Source organism: Thermobia domestica, chromosome 13 (genome assembly GCF_964235325.1).
Source record: "Thermobia domestica chromosome 13, izTheDome1.hap1.1, whole genome shotgun sequence".
Classification (NCBI taxonomy): Eukaryota; Metazoa; Arthropoda; class Insecta; order Zygentoma; family Lepismatidae; genus Thermobia; species Thermobia domestica.
This window is the reverse complement of record NC_137466.1, coordinates 219,453,421-219,473,719: the sequence shown is the minus strand read 5'-3', so window position 1 is coordinate 219,473,719 and position 20,299 is coordinate 219,453,421. Positions and strand designations below refer to the sequence as shown.

Genomic DNA, 20,299 nt, shown 5'->3' with positions numbered 1-20,299 from the left:
TCGACTGGATTCTTAGTCAACTGGATCCAGTTTCTAATTTGTATTCTTATTTCTGCAACATCCATCTTAATATTGTCCTCCCATTTGCACCTAGGTCTTCCTAATGGTCATTTTCCGACTGGAATTCCAGTTAGAATTTTAAAAGCGTTCCTATTTTCTTCCATTCTGGCTACATGGCCTGTCCACCTGGTCTCCTAGATTTGATGACCCTAACAATGTTTGGTAAACGGTATAAATTATGCAGTTCATCGTTATGAAGTTTTCGCCATTCCCCATTCCTGTTCCTCTTGGGTCTGAAAATTTGTCTCAGGATCTTATTCTCAAACACTTTCTGTCTACGTTCTTTCCTTAGAGTAAGCGACCATGTTTCACAACCATACAGAAAAAACAGGCATTATCGTTTTATATGTTTTAAGCTTCAAATTCCACGATAGGATTCGTGACAACAAAAGATTTTGAACTTAATAATAACATGAATTCGCTGCTTTTAGTCAACATTTAATTTCTTTGTGAATATAGTTTTAGTCTATTTATATTGATCCTACAAATTTGAAAGTATCCACTTTATCGAAAGTATTATTTGACACTTTAACGCATCCAAAATATGCAGTATTACTATCCGGACGTACTTCCATATATTTATAGTTTTCTCTGCATTTACTTCTAACCCATGTCCCTGCAAGCGTTTAATAAGACCTCTGCATTTCTTTCTATCATCTCCTATTAAATTTACATAATCAGCATACGCCATAACCTGGTGAACACCATTCAACTCTAGGCTCTGGTTGCTATCTTTGATTTCCCTCAAAATTTGTACGTCAATTGATACCAAGGTTCTCTAGGTTAACATTTAAATTTCATCAGTTCTTTTTTCGACTATTACGTTTATTAGTGATGTTCAATGTAATAAAGAAGGAAAAACGGTGAGAGTTACAAAACATTTTAGTAACAAAAAATTGCAGGCTCAGTTAGTACAAAGAAAAAAGTGGGTAGTTGAAAAATTACTGGAAAGGTATAATTTATGGGTACAGGAATAGGAATCAACAGTGATGTAGCTCTCAAGCGATAGTAGTTTTCAGAGAGAGCTTATGCTGATGATGGCAATAACCGTGTGCCGAAACGTACACCGATGAAGCACCAAAAAGATGGTTTTAAGTACGTACAATTTTGGTAAGTATCGATTAAAGTATGTTGATGCCATTGTCTACGCTACTGTTTAAAACATGCACTAAAAAAATAAAAAGAAAGCACAAAAAAATTTTAATACATGTAACTTACTTGGTGTTGTTCTGGAACTGTCATGTTATTCCAGTGCTCATTCTGCGAGAGTTTTCCCACTGCAGCCTGGACAGCTGCTTGTTGTTGCCTGTAATCAGTAAGCTATTGTCAGTGAACTCAATATTTAAAGAACAAAGTATTACTGCTGACTGGCAAACGATATCTAGTAATTAAACAGTAAGACGAAAGCATCACTGAATACTGTAATTGCTATGTAGGAAAGCAAGAAAAAACACAGATTAACAATTTCAAGTATATTATTCTTATTATTGTCCCTAGTTTCGTGATACCCGACAATACATTGACTTCCTACTCTTTCACTGCGCTGAACCTTGTAATGCCGAAATAGAAGTCTGACATATCTGTTCACCACATAGAACATATAAACAGATATTCGAATTTTCGTCAACCTCTCAAACGCTGGAATTAGTGTACCCAAGCAATGTGTTCAACCCCCTTTCCCTTTGAGCAACATGCTCTGCAAAAATAGACACTTACCATATTAAGGAAATGTATACAAATACCTGAAATTATATGAACTTGGGAGCTTGAGTCTTCCCCCTTGACGAACTTCTGTGTACGCTAGTGACTGCTGATATCGTCATGAAAAGTTGGTACGAAAGGAAAGCAACGAAAATTAAGAGGAACAAAATTCATTTAAAACTTTTCAACACACTACATTTACTTCCTGATTTCTATTACTTTTGCCTATAGAAAGAGTTGTGGTAAGCATACGTATCTATATGTCCTTTTGAAGGCTGTGTATTCAAAACAGACTACACACAGGTGAGAACAGACAGATGTCAAACGCTTATTTTCTCAAATAAATATACATATAATTAAAAATTGAGAAAATTTGAAGTTTATTTCAATTACAACAATATAATCCTCAGCGCTCGTACACGCTCTTAAGGGTCTTCACTACAGCGAAATTAAACTACCACTAATTTTAGAGTTTTTCTGTAATATCTTCAAAGCAAATAAAAATATTCGAAAAGCAGAAACGTAGTGAATTAGACAATACGATTTTCCATGTGATACCGTTATCACAACTCATCTATCTGCTTTCGATTTGCAACTGTAGATAGATTTAGCATTTTTTGCGGGTTCTGTAAATAACGGCATACCAAAAGCAGATCGGTGCATTGTGGTAAAGGTATCACATGCAAAATCGAATTGTGTAGTTCACTACGTTTCTGCTTTTCGAATATTTTTATTTGCTTTGAAGATATTACAGAAAAACTAAAATTAGCGGTAGTTTAATTTCGCTGTAGTGAAGACTCTTAATGAAAGTAATATGTTTATAAACCTACCTAATTTCAGCAACACTTCAAATAAACGGCTTCCACACCTTAACAGATGAACAGAAACATGTTGGAGAAGCAAGAAAAGTTAAAACAACAAACTAAACAATTTGTAATTGGAATGTACACATCACGAGAACAGTGCTTATAATCGTAATGTTATTTCGGAAAACTCTCCAAGATTCGCAGAGTTGATAGAACAAACTACTTTTCGTTATTACCTGAGTATTAACTGTTGCTGGAGAAGTTGATAGTGATATTGTTGCATAAGGATATTCTCGTGTTCTGCTGATGGAAGTGATGTGGAGGTAGGAGCAGTATTCGGTGGTGTTATCGATGGCTGCGCGGTTGTCACCACTGGTGCACTCGAAGGAACTGCTGAGTCCGTTGCCTGAAAATAAAGAAAAGACATCTTTCAAAACAACCCATGATTTTGCAGTTAAATAAACACTACGTAATGTTATGCAAAAGGTACATCGTTTATAAATATTTACCTACTTAGCAACATCAATAAATTTATCGAATCAATTACAAAATTCTCATTTATATAATTGTTTTAAAATATTCAAAAAGTCAAGGATATATCAGTGAAAAAAAAAAAAAAAGGCTGGCAATCGTGCATCTGAAAAAAGAAAAGCGTACTGTATCATATAAAACAGTATGCATTGCTAATTTATCAAAATAGAATGAGAAAAAGAAGATAAAACCACGAATGAATACTCAGGAATACAACTTATTTGGCCAGCACCAATTCCCTGACGTTTCCAGGTCTATATGCAATGTAGAAAAGCAACTACATTTTTCCCGACTAGGGATTTCTCATCTACTATACAAGTTCATGTATACAGTATGTGTGTAAGAATAGAAAGTTTGCAAAACAAATTGACAAAGTATTCCTCAGCATATACCTTAGTAATGATTTCTGAGAAGTAAAAATACGTACTGAGAATTCCCTGACATTTCCACGAGTTCTCACGAGTAGGCAGAATTCCCTGACTTTTATAGGTTTTCCAGATAAGTGACAACCTTGATCTCAATTATAACTTGAAAAGAATGTACTTTTCATAAACGTATAAGCTTACCCTGTAGTAAGAACCTAATCCAATAACTACATTCACTCAGAGGTACTCATAGCGAGTTCTAAAGCGTACCACTCATGAGAATATTTGGAGAACGGAGGAAGATTAATAACTATGGGCGAGGACATTCCTGTACTCACTCATTCACTATCGTCGGATTATTTTATTTATTCACGTTTCATCCAGTGCTTATTCAAGCGAGCGTTACTATTAATCTCACTTTACTTTTAGTTATCTTGCAAAGAAAATAAAATCACCCTTTAGTAGCTTACCTTCAACGGAGGATGCGAGGGTCCTGGTGTGAAAGGCATTCGACCCCAAAGTTTGATCAGATCTCCCAACTGAGAAAATCGTTCATCACATTCCCGACGCACCAAAAGACTCACGTTGAAATAACCTGCACGAAACCAATCGGACATCTCGATTGCAGAAAATGGTCCTAAAAACAGAAAATAGTTAGAATTAGTGATTATCTAAAAACGAATGTCAGTGAAACTCGAAGTCATATAAATATTATAGATGCTATTGATTTAAAAAGATTTCCCAGTTGCGTAGTGATCATGTTTCCATTTGCTAGCTTCTTCCGTGTTTTTAGCTAGGAAGATTACAGTTCGATTAATGTAATGTGGGCAAGCTCTAAACTGCGTTATATACTTTAATGCAAATGTTAATTATAAACTCATGATCCCTCCCTCCGTTTCTTCTATGACATCAAACTGTGGCGTTTGTCAGATCTTAGTCCTCTTCGATATTAAACGAAAAAACACTAACTTGATAACTAGTATAATTTGCGTCTGCCGCTCCCTTATTTTACCTTTCTTTGAACATCAAAATGTAGTCTGCCAAGTCTTAGTTATTTATAAATCATGTCAGTAAGATAAAAAGGATATATGTATATGCACTGGCCTTAGAAGTGGCTGCTGAAGGAGCGGACATAATTACCGCGAGACTCGGTTCGATCTTCGATACAGACATGCACTTTTTCGTCCTTTGAACTTTCATTGGAATGATAACAGATAATTGCTTCGTTTAATATTCTTGTGGTTGGTTACCTTCAAAGCCAACTCCAGTTCCATGGGTGTAACCTTTGTTCAACGACATTTTCAAATTGAACAAAACGTATCTTCTTACATACTTATAATATTCAACAATCACACGAATGTTCAACTGTAGTTTTGTCAAGAAGTCACTCATTCAACTGTAGTCACTTCGGCACAAGTCTGTTCACTTACTGTTCCGTAAAAACAATGGACATTATTCTGTAAAAACAATGCGATAAAAAAATTTGCCTGAACTTCCCAGAAGAAAGTCAAGTCAAGTATCTTTAAGTGTTTCAGTTGAATTAAGAAGTACTACAAATTCTAACTCAGAAATGAAGGGCTGAGTTCCAGAGTAGCCTATCTGTCACGTTCACATTTTCAAGAAAATTGCGCCGGAAGTTCAGGTTTACCATGAGTTTTAACAAAGTAATATAAAATCACCGCCCTCCAGCACCTTGGTTCCTTGGGTAAAGAATGGAACTTAGGAACAGTTCGTGAACCTTATTTTGATACTAAAGCACTCAACCCTCCAAATACAAAACTATGCTAGTATTGGCTTCAGTAAAACCGTGTTCCTTGCGTACCATATCTGATTTCTAGGATAATTCTTAATTAACACTTTGAATAAAGTACTTATGGTAACATTCAGAAATTACTATTCTCGCTACTTATCTGAAGCTTACCAAACCATTAATTCACTGAAGGAAGATTCGGAAAAAAAGAGGCAATCACAACCAACAAAAAATTGAGCGATCTCTCTTTTTATATATAGTTTGAAATGAATTTTAAAACACAGAACTTGGCTTGGTTTTAGACTGTACAGAACGCCTATATCCGCCTGTCTGTGGGCAGGTCGGAAAGAGAGACTTTTTTCTTTAACTGACTCAGCACCCCAAGAATAGGTTCCATCTTATTAGCTCATTCTCTATTCAAATCGGAAGTGGTAAAAATTAAGCATTTCCGGTTTCAACGTTGATCGCCATAGGTCAAAAATGATAACTGATTAGAGAGCAGCTGCTGTTTGAAATTAATTCAGTGTCACAACCCAAATCTCTCTGAAACAAATGTGTGAAATAAACCGGTTTCAATATTGATCTCCGTAGAGCAAAAACGGTAACAGGCAGCAACAAGCGGTTTTTGGAATGAATTCAGGGTCCCAAGAGTAGGTTTCATCTTTTTTAATTCACAAGTAGTAGGAATTAACGTTGATTGTTATAGATCAAAATCAGTAACAAGACAGCGAGAACACTTTCCTAATACGGATTCGATGCTGTAAGAATTTTACTACTCTACTGCCACTTACGTATGATTATTATTATTAGTGAAAACGGAAGGAGATAGCAAGAAATGCTTTTTTGATTGGTTTCAACGTCTTACGATTAAGTTTCATTTCTGACGTTATCCCTGTATTAGAACTGAAGTTATGGATCTACTTCGTCCGGTTTCAATATGAGTTCGAAAAGCTTGGACGTCTGCCACAGTCTCACAATATGAAACCAAAAGCACTTTTTTTTTCTTCTTTCTAGACTGCTCGCAGTCCTGCAATCAGCATTTTCTGAAGTTTTTGTTTAATAGATGATATCACATAAAAACTTAATACGGAATACTCTGCAAAACGCGGTTATCGCCAGCGCTATACGAAAAAGCGTTGTGCAAGCTTGTTGTTGTGCTTTTGCGTTTACCTTGAATTTTTTCTTCACAATATATATATATACAGGGTGTCTCAAAGTTACTGTTTGAAATAGGGGCTGGCCATCGACACGTTAGCGTAAAAGACAGTAACTTAATTCACTTATGGGTCCAGGTAAATGGCAACGTTGCGTTTTCATTTAACATTGGGCGCATAAAGAGTGTACAGCCCAAACGGCTCGTCCGATTAAAAAAAAAAATCCTTCATTTTAGATTGAAAACATTATATTTGGAGACGGTTTCCCCTCTTGCATTTTGTTGTAACTCTGATGATAACAGAGTTACCCTATGTCAGGGGACTTTTGAGACACCCTGTCTATACCCGTGTCCAAAACTTAAAGATAATGATTCTTCGAAGACACAATACAGGAAGAACGTAAATAAATCGCACCAAAGTGAACTACCATACCACAATACCAATACATCACACATCCTCACAGGAAGCAGGAACATTTGCATGAACCATGGCAGCAGCGGCAGATCACGCAACGCAAACGCAAAAAATGGACCAGAACTCACACATCATAAAACCATCGTGAGATGCGCTGTCGCCACTGGAAATATGTTAATACGGCGTATGGTAACCCGGAAAAGCCACGCCACTTTCGATCCATGCTGAAGGTTAGGTTGAAGAGAAGTGAGCTTGGTGCAGCTGAATCCACTCCTCACGAAGAGAAGTGCAGAGCTATTTGTGTGTTCTCAGGGCAGGGTCTTCCTAGCGTCCGAAATATGTTTAATCGGATTTAGGTTGGAAGATCGTGCTAGCCATTCGATACGTTGGATATCATCTGTCACAATCACCACCATTATACCATTATACCAATACACCATTACTACCATTCCACAATGTTCATGAAATGAAAGTGGGCTCCTTGTTCGCGTCAAATCAGTGTCCGATGGGAATAGCTCTGAGAATTTGATTGGCTCATTCATTGCTTGTTTACTGGTGATGTTCTCGACACCAATGTAAACGGGCCCCTTTGTGCACTGGAGTCAGTGGAACTACGATGGAGCACATGGCTACTGGTCGTGGGCGTATAGAACACTGTTTCCGGTACACAGTTTGGCGCGATACTATCACACATGTGGCAGTTGCGTGCTCCGCTGACAGATGACTTCCACCACGTCTACGGCTGATGTCTTTTGTGTCGATAAACTGTTTCCATACCCTGAACATGACACTTTGTGACACACTGATAGCTCGTGTCACTGCTGTTGTGCGCCACCTCGTCCCAAGCCCCTGATGATGCGACCCATGATAAAGGTACCCAAAAGAAATCTTTCTGTCATATTCATGCTTTCTATTGCCACATTCAACTGGGCAGTACTTTCCGCTCACTAAAAATGACCTACACAGAATACGCACATTTCTGTTTCAAGCACTAGTGTTCGATTTCTTACCATAAAGGGTCAGGCTTAATGCTCGTCACGGTTAGTTCAATGAGCCTCACTAACAATACGCGCTCCGCTCGGGAGAATATTCCGGTTCTTACTTGCAACTTCTCGCATTTTGCTTAAGTTTTGGACACCAGTATAATATATATACTAAATTTTTGTGCCTTCATATAAGCAAAATACAAAGATCTAAAAATTAATTAACTAAATACAAAACTGAATTTATTATATAACTTGTCACGGGGAAAGAATATGACGTGAACGCCTACTGCATGCTTACTGCATAAACTTGCTTCTTGTGGTATGGCAAATCAATACTACACTCGACTTACACAACATAATAGTTCTATCTACAATTCATAAATATGCGTAATAATACAAAACTATGTAATGCAAGATATTCCTATAATTTAAAATCGATTAAATTTCGTGAAGTACCCACTTTGTTATACACAAGGTAAGGAACTTTTCACAAGGGAACTTACAAATAAACATACGTAAATGAAGGAAATAACAGATGATTTCTTCTTTATGAAATTCAACGAACGAAAACTGTTCAATTGTGTAGCAATTAATAAAAGTGGAAGGGATATGTGTTGTTGCTAAGGTTAACCATAACTTCAACCATAAACAATCACAATAAGCCTATCTTTACATCTTCTAAATAATTACTTGTCTTGTCTTCAAAAGCTGATTAACACAATCCATCCTTTATTCCAACCATTATATGTCATTATTCGCCAATCATTAATACTCCTACAAATCGGGCAGTGTCCCTGGCTTATTGAGACGGTTAACGGTTAGTTAATAGCTACGCTACATAGTCTGCTTCCAGATCAACCAAATATACCTACTCTTGAGCTTCATGTTCATCCATGAATATTACATTTCCAACGTTAAAGGATTCCAATTTCAGTTAAATGCTTACATTGCCTAGTTTATAGATGCCTATAAAATAACGTTAAAACGATGTAGTTCTCAACTTTATGTATATATTAAATTCTTCGAGAACTTTGTACGCATACGATTTTAAAGCAATGAATTCATCAGTGTTAATCCCTTTCTCTCAAAAATCAATGATCTTTCAAAATCACATCTTCACTCTAAAACAGGCAACGATGATTTGTGGATTTATGCAGCATATTCTCTCTCCACTTGGATACAATGAAAATATAAGTACTTCCTGCACAACAGTTCAAACTAACAAGAAAGGGCCCGATGTAGCTCAATTATCTTTTACCTCATATGCTCTCCAATTTCTAGTACGATGTTCAGCGCCTAATTATGGGTAGAATGGCATCTACTATCACGCTATTAACTACGGAGGAGAACAATAATATAAAATATAAGGAATAAAAAGTACGTGGAAATGAAAAGTCTGGCTCAGGATAAGAAAGAGTTCTCAGATTCCTAATCTGAGCAGTTCAGCATCTAAGTTAAAAGTTTTCGCAAAAAATGCCAAACTCAGATGAAATGATAAACTGGAAGATTCAGAGAGATGGAGTACACACACACGGAAAAAGGAACTGTCGAAAATAAATCTTAAGAACACTTTGATCACCCACATAGATATAGATCTGCTTGCAATAAATATGCAAGTTTTTGTTCTTTTTCAGTTGACATAATTACAATCTATTTTCCTACCTTGTACTTCGCCCTGCGGATCCCTGTAATACCATTGGTCACTGGGAGGTGTAGTAGTGCTCCTTTCTTCTTCCTCCATGAGTTTGGCCACCAAATTGTCAGCTACTTCCTTCATATGTTCTAAGTCATCCTCCGACTTCTGCCGAACCGCCGCCGCAGAGGGCTGTGACGTCGGAGGAGAAAATTGAGGCACTACAGGATGCTGTGATGTCACAGTGTGGGAGGGAGGAGAAATATTCTCCTTCACTGGTGGGGAGGAAGCAGTTGACGCATTCACATGTTCTGTCACTTTAGGCGCCGGTTCAACACCATTCGCAAGTTCTCTTTCTCTTTCCCGTTCTCGTTCTCTGTCCTGTTCACTATTTCTCGTTACACACACTTTGTCTCTTGCACTGCTAAGTTTTCTATTCACTGGCACACTCTCCGCCGACTGACTCTTCTTCACTGCAGGTACTTTGGACTCCCGATTGCTTTCAGTCACCGGGTCCTGAAAATACAAGATTTCCAATATTAAAAATGAGTTAAAGATTCACAGCTCTAATTCCACGTCACCAATTCTTATGCAAATTTAATTTCTTATACTATCAGCCGATACCAGCAATTTTCTATACATTATTTTTCTTCTTTCGCAAAAGCTATGCAGTGGCTGTGGTAGACCGCTCACCTCAGTTCCCTAGTTCGATTCCCGGTTACGTGAAGTGGGTTTTGTGATGGACAAACACGTGTGTATCGATTTGCTTGAGATTCTCCAGTTTCTTCCCACTTTCCTCAATCCACCTCATCATCACAGTTTCCTCAACCTCGGCCCATCATGGGACATTCAACTCAAAAGGAATTTTGATATTGAAGACAATAAACCAGTACTTTCAATTGGAATTATAATTCAGCCTATGAACTTATTAGAAAATAGTATTTAAAATATTTAGATATCAACATTTTACAATGACTCTAAGTTGCATAATGAATATCAGATGGAACACTTAAAGTAGTATTTATTCATCCAAAATACCTGTGGCCTGGGATCAAACTTGCGACTTCCAATATAGTATTACAAAGCCATCGTGGCTCCCAGTTTTCTAAATACTATCATCCGAAATATATTAAGCACTTAAACATTGTAAGAACTCACTTTCGTTGTGTTCTATTCCAAATTTTGTTGCTGGTAATTACGGTGTTTTATTTATTCTGCCACATCTTTACGAAATTTGAGATATTATAGGAAGTAAATTTACATAAAAAGGAAAATATCCTTGTCTTAGTAAACTGTGCATTAGAGTGTTGATGCTGAAATTCTATTATTTCTATTTTATCATTTTTTTCTTTCTTTATTATATTTTTCCTTTGCCAGATCGTGAACTATACGACATGATGAGAAACCATCAGATTCTGGCTTGTTGATCCATAAATATAATGAATGATATATATACATTCTGTACAAATCACTGCTGTCCTCTGAACGAAATAATTTTAACCTATTTCATTCGAACCAAAAACCCGGATCTTAATACATATACGAAACTTACACAGAACATGAGATACACACAGACAGCTTTATTAACAAATAACAACACTAACTTACTAACCTGATTTATGCACCTATAACGCTTCAATGAAGTTCAATGTTGAAATAATTTCAGCAGCCTGTCTGCTGCTTTCATCGGTCAATCTAAAAACATGAAGGAACTTCTCAGATTTCCTAACTCATCTTTACTACGTTTTCTGACGAAGGTGCTGGGTAGAAGTCACCGAAATTACCAGCAACAAAAGGGATCTTATAGAAAATCTTATATGGACTCATGTGGACTTATGTGGATGCATGTAGTTGTTACTTTGCGGTGACAGTGCCACATTCCCGCCATCTACACATATAAGGTCGATCATTTTATCTTGAAACGCTAGTGTACTGTGTAACTTTTAAACAAATACGAGAAATTTATGGAAATTTATTTGTTACAAACATCGGCTGGTGAACATTGTTTGACATACTCCGAAATACCAACCAAACAAAAAGTTTGTTTTTAAATGGCATTACGTCAGGTTACATTTCAAATCTACATATGAAACAGAAACTTAGCAGTATCATATTTATTAATCAGAGGTACAAACTAAAAATGTTACACTATCACAAATATATCGTATTTACGCGAATCTAAGATGCCCTCAAATGTAAGACGCACCCCTCATTTTTTGAAGCAAAAATTGGTAAAAAGAAAATCCCTCAAATGTAAGACTCACCCTTGGCGAAAATGAAAAAAAAATGCATTGATTTTAAAGAATGAAAAAAGAAAAAAGATATTAATAAACAAGGGAAAACAAGTAATGTTATGGGAAAATTAAGAAACATTAAACTTACTGCTGGAATTTAAGTATATTCAAATGCATCAGCTGGTAGGTTTTTCCCTATAATGATTCATTTCTTTAATCTGTCACTGGTTTGTGGGCTACTTTTAAAGAGTTTTTATTTTGTGTAAAATGCATGATTTTAATTCTGCATTCTGTTCATATACACGAAATACACATTCTTTACAGAATCGTGGCTAACGGGATTAGCAATTTTTAGCAAAACTCCATCTAATCTGACCTAAATTTGTGTAACTCAAATCTAAGACGCACCTTGATTTTGGAGGCAAAAACATCGACAAAAAAGTCTTAGAATCGCGTAAATACGGTGTGTAAGATTCAAATTTTGGAGGTCTTTTACGTGTGATGGACGTGTCAATGCACATCGGAATTACCTTAATGTACTATGACCATGTTATGACATTTAAAACGAAAAAGAAAAAAAAGTTACAAGGTATTGAAAATTTTAGTTTCTTCAAAATGTTGATATCTCGAGTCGTTCCAGAGTTATGAAAAATATAAACAGAAATTACTATAATGCTTAAAATAACGTCTGCTTCTAAACTATTACAGCAACAGTTTTTGTTAGTTCTAATTACAAGTTCCAGCAAACTGATAATTTCAAGCAGTGTCGCAAACTTCACCTATATTCATCATATCTCTGGAACGAGTTAAGGTATCAAATTGCTGTAAATAGCATTATGATCTTTATGTTTAAATAGCATTATGATCTTTATGTTTATCCAGCTATATGCCTGCATATGATACTTTAAAAAAAAAAAAAAACTTAAATAAGAAACAGAACATTCTTAAAAAAACTGCAATTTTCAATCTTTTGTAACTTTTCCCTACTTCTTCGAAATAAGTCATTACATAAACATAACACTCGACATCAAGGCATTTTGATGTGAATTGGCATGTCCATCGCACTTGTGTAATTACTGTTGTAGAACCCTCCAAAATATGTGATACTGTAGCTATCTTAGTTTATAATACAGAATAATAAATGTACTTTAAATGTTTTTGTTTAATATGTAAATTTTAAATATGTCATAACTTGACGTAGTGCTATTTAAAAAAGTTTGGTTGGCAACATTGTTAACCCGGTGGTATTGTGATCAAACAATGTCCCCATGTCGATGTTTACATGTTGCAAAACTAAAGATTTCTATTCGTTAATTTATAAGTTAAGAGTCGTTTCAAGGTAACCGGTCTACCCTGTATATAGCTACAAAAACTACTTGGGAAAGAGCAGCGAAGCCGTTCAGAGCAAGCGAAATATCATTTATCACATTTTGTAACTGTTACCATTGTTGGAATTTGTTTCTCATATTCTTATCTAAATAACTGGATGGGCTGAAGAAAAACTTTTATAACATTAAAATAGAATTTTACACACACTTCATTCGAGCACTCGTTGAAGACAGTATTTCTGATGAAAACAGCTGATCGGGCGCGTAGGCTTACCCCTCTGCCCCTTTTACGTACGTAGTTACTGATTGTGTTAATTAGGAAGCAGGCGTTGGTTGGACATTGCAAAAATCTAACACTGCCTTAAATGTGTGCTTTGTGTATCGTAATCTTTTGCTTATAGATTCCTTCAAAACTCGGATAATTTCGTGTCCTACTTTCCTTTAGATAGGATTTTTAATGACGCAAATCTATATATTGACTAAAAGGAAACTAGGCTGATGAAAGATCAGTTAACGATTTATCCATATAGAGAAATCAATATACAATGATATTACCTGACTGAGGGAACTTACTTCATCTTCGTCTGAATAGCCTCCACCATGGAAAGCGCCTGACGCATCAAAGCTTCCACCACTTTCGCTCGGATTCTCCGTGGCCCTACAGAAATACATACAGCTTCATTAACATTTAAGAGCCTATCCATCACCCAAGAGATCTTTCGCGCACATTCTTCATTAATGATTCAAGCACAACTTCACACGTCGATGAGGTATTAGTGTAGCTACAAATTAGTACAGCATAAACAAGGAGATCATTACCTATCTCTGTTGTTCTCCAAATATCAGACTAAAAATCACAAGTAAAAATTTGCCATGTTCGCCTTCCAATATTCAATTCCAATCACAAATTTTTGTTCGGACTGGGTCAACATTCTCAATTAGCGAAAATGATATAAGAAGGAGTAAACAAAAACGTAGTTAAAAACAATACAAGAAAATGCTACTAAAACGTGCAATAACCACCTTGTTTAAACCAGACATCTATCTATAATAAAACTATGAAGAAACTATCTTTGAAAAGTAACAGACTTATTACTTTGTTTTAGTGAAAAAGTACTGTTTAAATCTTCATTTGCCATGTCATTTTCTACCAGTTGTCATGGCAAAGAAAGCGCTGTTACTACTGATTCGGTCAACCGTGTTGAAAATATAATTACACAATGGCATTGTTAGTGCAATAAAATGAATGTTCCTTGTAAATAGACTAACTGAAAAGTATTATTTACAACTTACTGAAAAGATGGCTTCGCTCTGTCCAAGACAGCAAACATTAAAAATTAATTGGATTCTCTGCCTTACACTACTACTGTATACAATGCATTACCACTCATCCTTCCTTTTTACGTTTTGAAAATCCTCTGTAGCCTGTATAAGCAAACGGTCTTTATATTATTTGTTTGTATGTAACAAGTTGCATAATTTCGGTTCGTTATGCAATTTTCCACTAATTCAAATCTCATTTGAAGTCTTCAATACATTCATTTTCATAAGTTGAAATTTTACTAATTACTAAATTGTTAGTTTTATTGACATCTCCTGCAATATATTTTGTGGTATTCTAAGAAACATGTCTTAAGATGTTCCAGTGAAGTAAAAGGATAAAATACATTGCAGCAGATTATAAATATTCCAGGTACATACTTTGATTTAATATGCTACAATCAGGCCCGTATTTATATATTGTGCGCCCCTGTGCTCTAAATAATTTGCCGCCCCCTTCCGCACACACTTATGTCTCAAACAAGGAAACAAGCCGTGATTTTGCAAATACAGAGGGTATTTCCGATCTATGGTGACGATTTCAAACTGCATTTAGCTTAAGAGAAACCATGTCCACACCATTGAGAGTGCTCTATTTGGTGGCCCTCCATCTGGGCAATTACCCGACAGCGAAGTTTCCACTGTAGGAAACTGGCACGCAATGTAGCAATGTCAAGCCGCAACCCCTTCTCCTGACAGGTTTTCCATAGTCCTTACACGGTACGGGGTCTCCTGTGAAGCAAGGCTCGACGCGACTTGAGCGAGATGTGTGACTTGACGCTTTGTCTTGATGCACCCACACACAATTATTGTTCCTTCCATACAGATTGGAAATGTCATGGCGATAAACGGGTGTCAAAATGTTAGCCTGATAATATTCCGAATTCACCTTCTATTTTTAGCTACACGATGTATGGCTAGCTTGCCCTGATACAAGTATCCAGCAGTGATCATGAAGCCTGTGCCAAAACTTTCCTTGCATTCACTAAATCATCTTTGAAAGTTTCTCGCACCTGTCGATCGATAAAAATTGCACGTGGCTTGTGAGAGTCATCCAGATAAACATATACCCCATCCAGTGTTACAACAAACTTCCATTTTTCACAGGCCTAGTACCGCTTATACAGATTTTGACAATTGATGCGACTTTCCTGGATGTGTTTTAGCAAGAGCTTATGAACACGCCCCTTCCGTTGCTTTACCAACCTCAGATCGCGGTGAATCATGGTGTGCACTATCTTCAGTTATGTCTGTAGCCGGTTCGCAATACTCCTCTGTGTGGGTGACTTCTCCCTGGTGACCAGAGCCGCGACTTCCCGAATTTTAGCTCGTGTGCGGCTAGTGGCAGGCCAAGGGTTGGCCTGTTTCTGCCACACAGGAATCATCCCACGCCTCGCCTTACCTGCCCCTTTCAACGCCTATGATATACCATTTTTGGACACAGTGAATCCACGCTCCTTGCACAGTTTGATAGTGGCACTGTAACTGTAGTTCACGTCGGAAAGGGCAGTTATGTAGCCTTCCCAATAAGCACTTATTTTGGGCGGCATTTGTCCTGATATGCGCTTACTACATCTGTCACGCAGTCAATGGTCCAAGGAACTCACACGACTGGTAGCTTTCTTTTCTTCCAGCTTGGTGGTGCTGCACAAGGTGTGTAATTTCGTCACCATAGATCGGAAACAACCTCTGTATACTAGCTCTTGTTGAGTAGCAGTTGAGGTATTACAAGTTACAACGTAATTTTAAACGTCCTAATTGTCTCAATGAAGATTATGATGTGGTGTTCTGCCCGAAGGTAGGTGTTTGATTCGGACTCTGAACACGGTAAACCCATGGTAGTCTGCCGTTGCCTTTCGTGGAATGATGATGATGTACTAAGGACGGAACCTGCAGTTTAACTTGGGATCCGAATCACTTATGTCTCCACAGGAAATCAAACCCGGGACCCCTTGATTGCAAGGCAACGAGCTTAACCACTCATCCATTGAGAAAAAAATAATTCTTTACATTATTCACCGTCAGTAAAGGTTTAATAGCATCTATAATAATAATACAATAAGCCAGGACGCAAAATTTCAGTTAGATGCACTCGCCAATCCAAAAACAATGATCGCCAGTATCTCTCACGTACAAATTATAAGAGGCCTCTACCTGCCCCACGGCCTTTGATTTGACAAAGAAAGAGACTGCATCAGGGCATAAAATTTTAAAACTAGACAATTAGATTTAGGGTAATCAATTTTGAATTGGACAATTCAATGCACGTTGAAAAATATCTTACCCTAAAGATTTCACGTTTGTGTAACGCTCTCTCTCTGCACTGAAGTACCAGTTGTCGATTGCATTTTTAGGATCATGTCCTTAAGTGAAGGACCATTGATGGAAATTGTCAGCAAATCATCCAGTGTGTCTGTCTTTAGTGAATTTCTTTAGGCAGTCAACTCTGTTGAAACTGCTGAAGCCTTTCTCAAATGAAGCAGTACTCAGAGGTAAAACTGCACGAAATGTGACACTTAGAAGTAAATTCCTTAATCTCGTAATGAAGTTTTCACTGTAAATCTTTTTCAGTGTCTGATCCAACTTCAAATAAGAAAACAAAAGTTTTCACATTATGTTTTCTCTCACTCAGTGGCAATTATTTTCCTGCGAAACAAACTGCGCAGCCCTATGAGTTGAGGCTGATATCATTCCCACTGAACACGGGTCGCCAGCTCTAAATTTCTAATCGCCAATGGCGACCGGAAATTTTGCGCCCTGCAATAAGCTGTCTGTCAGTACCGCTTTTCAACTCGAGAACCATAATAGATAGAAACATGAAATTTTAATGTATTTTAAAGCTCTCAGAGAAATGATCCAAATGACCCGTTCCAGGACCCTAGATCACACCTGAGCTGAGATATGGGGGTGCAAAGTCTCCATAAGAATAACATGGAGCATTTTTAAAATAATCGAAAACGACTAATATTAGAGTTGAATTCATAGTTTTTAAGGTCGCTGAGATGAATAGCGACAGTTTTAATACAATTCAACTTCAAGTTCATATTCCACTCCCCAGTGAGAGGGTAAGATTTTAAAAGGAATTGAGAACGACAGATATTCATGTTGAATTCGTAGTTTTGGAGGTTACTGAGTTTAACAGTATGTTTTCATGATGTTCAAGTTCATCCTCACCCCCTGAAGTTGGGGTAAGAGAGGATGATTTTTATAAAAATAATCAGATAAGCCAGCTAATTAGTAACTACTGTAATTAGAGCAAATTAAACACATTAACATAGTTTCTCGCGTTATGCGTGGAATTTACTTTATCAATGAATGACTAGCTATTAAAGTTATCTGTAATAAACGTTCTGAAGATATGCTGAAATCACTCTTAATTACAATTTGAAAATTTACGGCTAATAAGGTTCTGCTTCAATATTTCAAACATGGATGTTGATCTAAATGCTCTACTTTACTGTATTTGTGAGCAATGGAAACTTAGTTTGCACGTATAGGTCTACATATTTCCCAAATTCCTTCCAAAAGTCAGGTGAGCAATTTAGGTGAAAAATTTAAATTTCAACAATTTAAACTACGTGGAAACGTAATATACACAAGGAAGTAAATACGAAATAATTAATTATATGTAAACTTACCATTCCGGAAGAGTATCCCCATCATCCCACGTCCGCCGGGGGTGTGGTGGATGCCCATCATCGAGCCAGCGTGAGCGACGATTTTCCCCAGAATCCCACCCCCTACTCGGCCTCTCCTGCTCCAATGCATCCTGATCCCTATCGCCACCCTCTCTCCAGCTGCTCCGACCTGCAATTTCCATAGCATTACAACATTATTTAAAAAGGAAGTTCTTGGATCTTCAACTATTAGTGAGCATACTGACGATACCTATTTGTACCACTAAACACCTTCTACATACTACAGGAAATCACTCCCATTATTTAATTAAGGTTGGTTTAAAGGAACAAGTTCTGCCGATAGATGTCACTACAGTCTTCGTATCTCTCTCATGTATTTTTTTATCTTTCACGAAAATTCTCGATTTTTCTTACAAATTTCAATCTCGAGACTTCAAACGAAATGAAATCTGTCAGTTTTACGTCCCATACTTATGCCGGTTAGGCTAAAGGAGAGGGTGATGATGAGAAATGAATGAAATTGTGCAATGAAGAAAGTAGGAGGAAACGGGAGAACCACGAAAAAACCCACGAGCACGGTGTTTGTCCCCCCCCCCAAAGTCCTCACGGTGTGAGCTGGGATCGAACCAGGGAACCTAAGCACCGGAGGTGAACGCTCTATCACTGAGCCACCGCGCCCCCTAGAGACTTCAAATTTTTAGAGAAGGAACTTCATAACCTACTGAAGGTAACAATCCGTGCCAATTTTTTATTTAGAATTTTCTTCATTGTTGAAATGGATATCCAAATCTTTAACAATGGAACTGTTTCAATAATGAAGAAAATTCTAAATAAAAAATCGGCAAGGATTGTTGGCTTTGATATGTTATTCAGATCCTTCCCCAAAAATCTGAAGTCTCTAGATTGGAATTTGTAAGAAATTTTTTTTTAATTTTCCTGAAAAGTAAAAAATATATTATACGAAGACTGTAGTGACATCTATCGGCAAAACTATCCGTTTACACCAACCTTAAATTCCCTTCCTTAGAAAGACCCGTTAGCCGTCCGACTAATGTTTATTCAAGATTATTATCAATAACGTATATTTGAAAAAATTTCACAATATGAAAGAATACTAGCGGATGCAGTTTTCGTTTACTTCTACTAGAAATATTACAATCCTAAAAATATATCATGAACATCACTTACCGATTATATACTATATTCGCACGGAAACAATATTTTAATACTCCAGACATCATTCCAGCTCGTGTCTGATTCGGCTGAAGAAAGTATGTGAAACACAATAAGAATAAAACCACTATTTCAACAGCTGCCTTTATCACTTTTGAAACAGCTTTCAATTGGTAAAGTCTTTTTTCTATTTATGGGTGATAATGTTTTACGACAGCCAGTACTTACCCCATTTCTCTGAACGATTTTGTCTCCACCCATCATCGTCGTCCCCTCGATTCCTTCTCCAATTATCCGCCAACCCCCTCGCAAAGTCCTTCCGGGGACTGGTTGAGCCATTCCAGTCCCCGGGATCCACCCCATTGCGTTCTCCCCAGCCTCTGTCTTGAGCGCTCTGAAAATTAAAAAAAAAAAAAATATATAGTTTCTTTTAGAAATAACACCTTGCTTTCATTAACCAATTACATATTCCGGATACCAATAAAATTAATTTACTAACATTATACCTTTAACATTTACTGCGTTGATAAAACAGGTCACAGTTTTCTAAAAATCAAAAATCAAACTGTGTTTTTGGCTTAAAACCAGACATAATGCTAATATAACCCACGTGTATTATATCAGGTAGTCTAAAAAGTGTATATAGCCTTTTGCACACGAGGTGGCGTTAGTGTCCCAAATCTCACCGTGTATAAGTCACAACGAATCAGGCCTAACGTATTAGAATTCTTATAATTAAACGGCCAGTAACAGCATCAAGCAAACAGGATGTCACCACCAAGGGCGCCAATCCTGGGGGGAGGGAGTGTTCATGTGAGCCCCATGTATTTTTATGAATATGTATATTTTTTATTGTTATATATATTGTTATATCCATTTTTATAAAAATACAATATTTGGCATAATTTGAATTCAATTTCTTAAAATACTCATGTATGCCTTCTTTGATCCTTGTCTGCAATCAAACATACATCTGAATGTCCCCCCCCCTCCTCCAAAGTTACAGAGAAATCGGCGCCATTGGTCACCACCATTGAAAAGCCGGCCATTCATAATGATCAGCGGATCTATCATCGAACACTGTCGAACATATTCAACATTTCATATCGTACAGTGTATATTCTAGAGCATGACAAACTGAAATTTCGTAAAATTCGCAACTTCTCTTTAGCATTTTTTTTTCTGACTGCTTATATTTACATATGT

At 36.9% G+C, this 20,299-nt stretch overlaps 1 protein-coding gene across 4 annotated transcripts in view; it reads right to left on the bottom strand.

Annotated features, from left to right (window-relative positions):
• The window catches only part of Gyf (GIGYF family protein Gyf), a 112,001-nt gene that overhangs the window by 60,596 nt on the left and 31,106 nt on the right, over positions 1 to 20,299 (bottom strand). For 3 of the 4 annotated variants that reach the window (XM_081737397.1, XM_081737399.1, XM_081737400.1), the window contains exons 5-11: positions 19,322 to 19,487; positions 17,921 to 18,089; positions 13,518 to 13,620; positions 9,430 to 9,916; positions 3,934 to 4,100; positions 2,804 to 2,973; positions 1,279 to 1,366 (exon numbers count right to left, since the gene is read on the bottom strand). In XM_081737397.1, coding sequence (XP_081593523.1) covers positions 1,279 to 1,366; positions 2,804 to 2,973; positions 3,934 to 4,100; positions 9,430 to 9,916; positions 13,518 to 13,620; positions 17,921 to 18,089; positions 19,322 to 19,487 — 1,350 coding nt within the window. The remainder of the gene's footprint in view (positions 1 to 1,278; positions 1,367 to 2,803; positions 2,974 to 3,933; positions 4,101 to 9,429; positions 9,917 to 13,517; positions 13,621 to 17,920; positions 18,090 to 19,321; positions 19,488 to 20,299) is intronic. The other variant, XM_081737398.1, reaches the window with a different exon arrangement.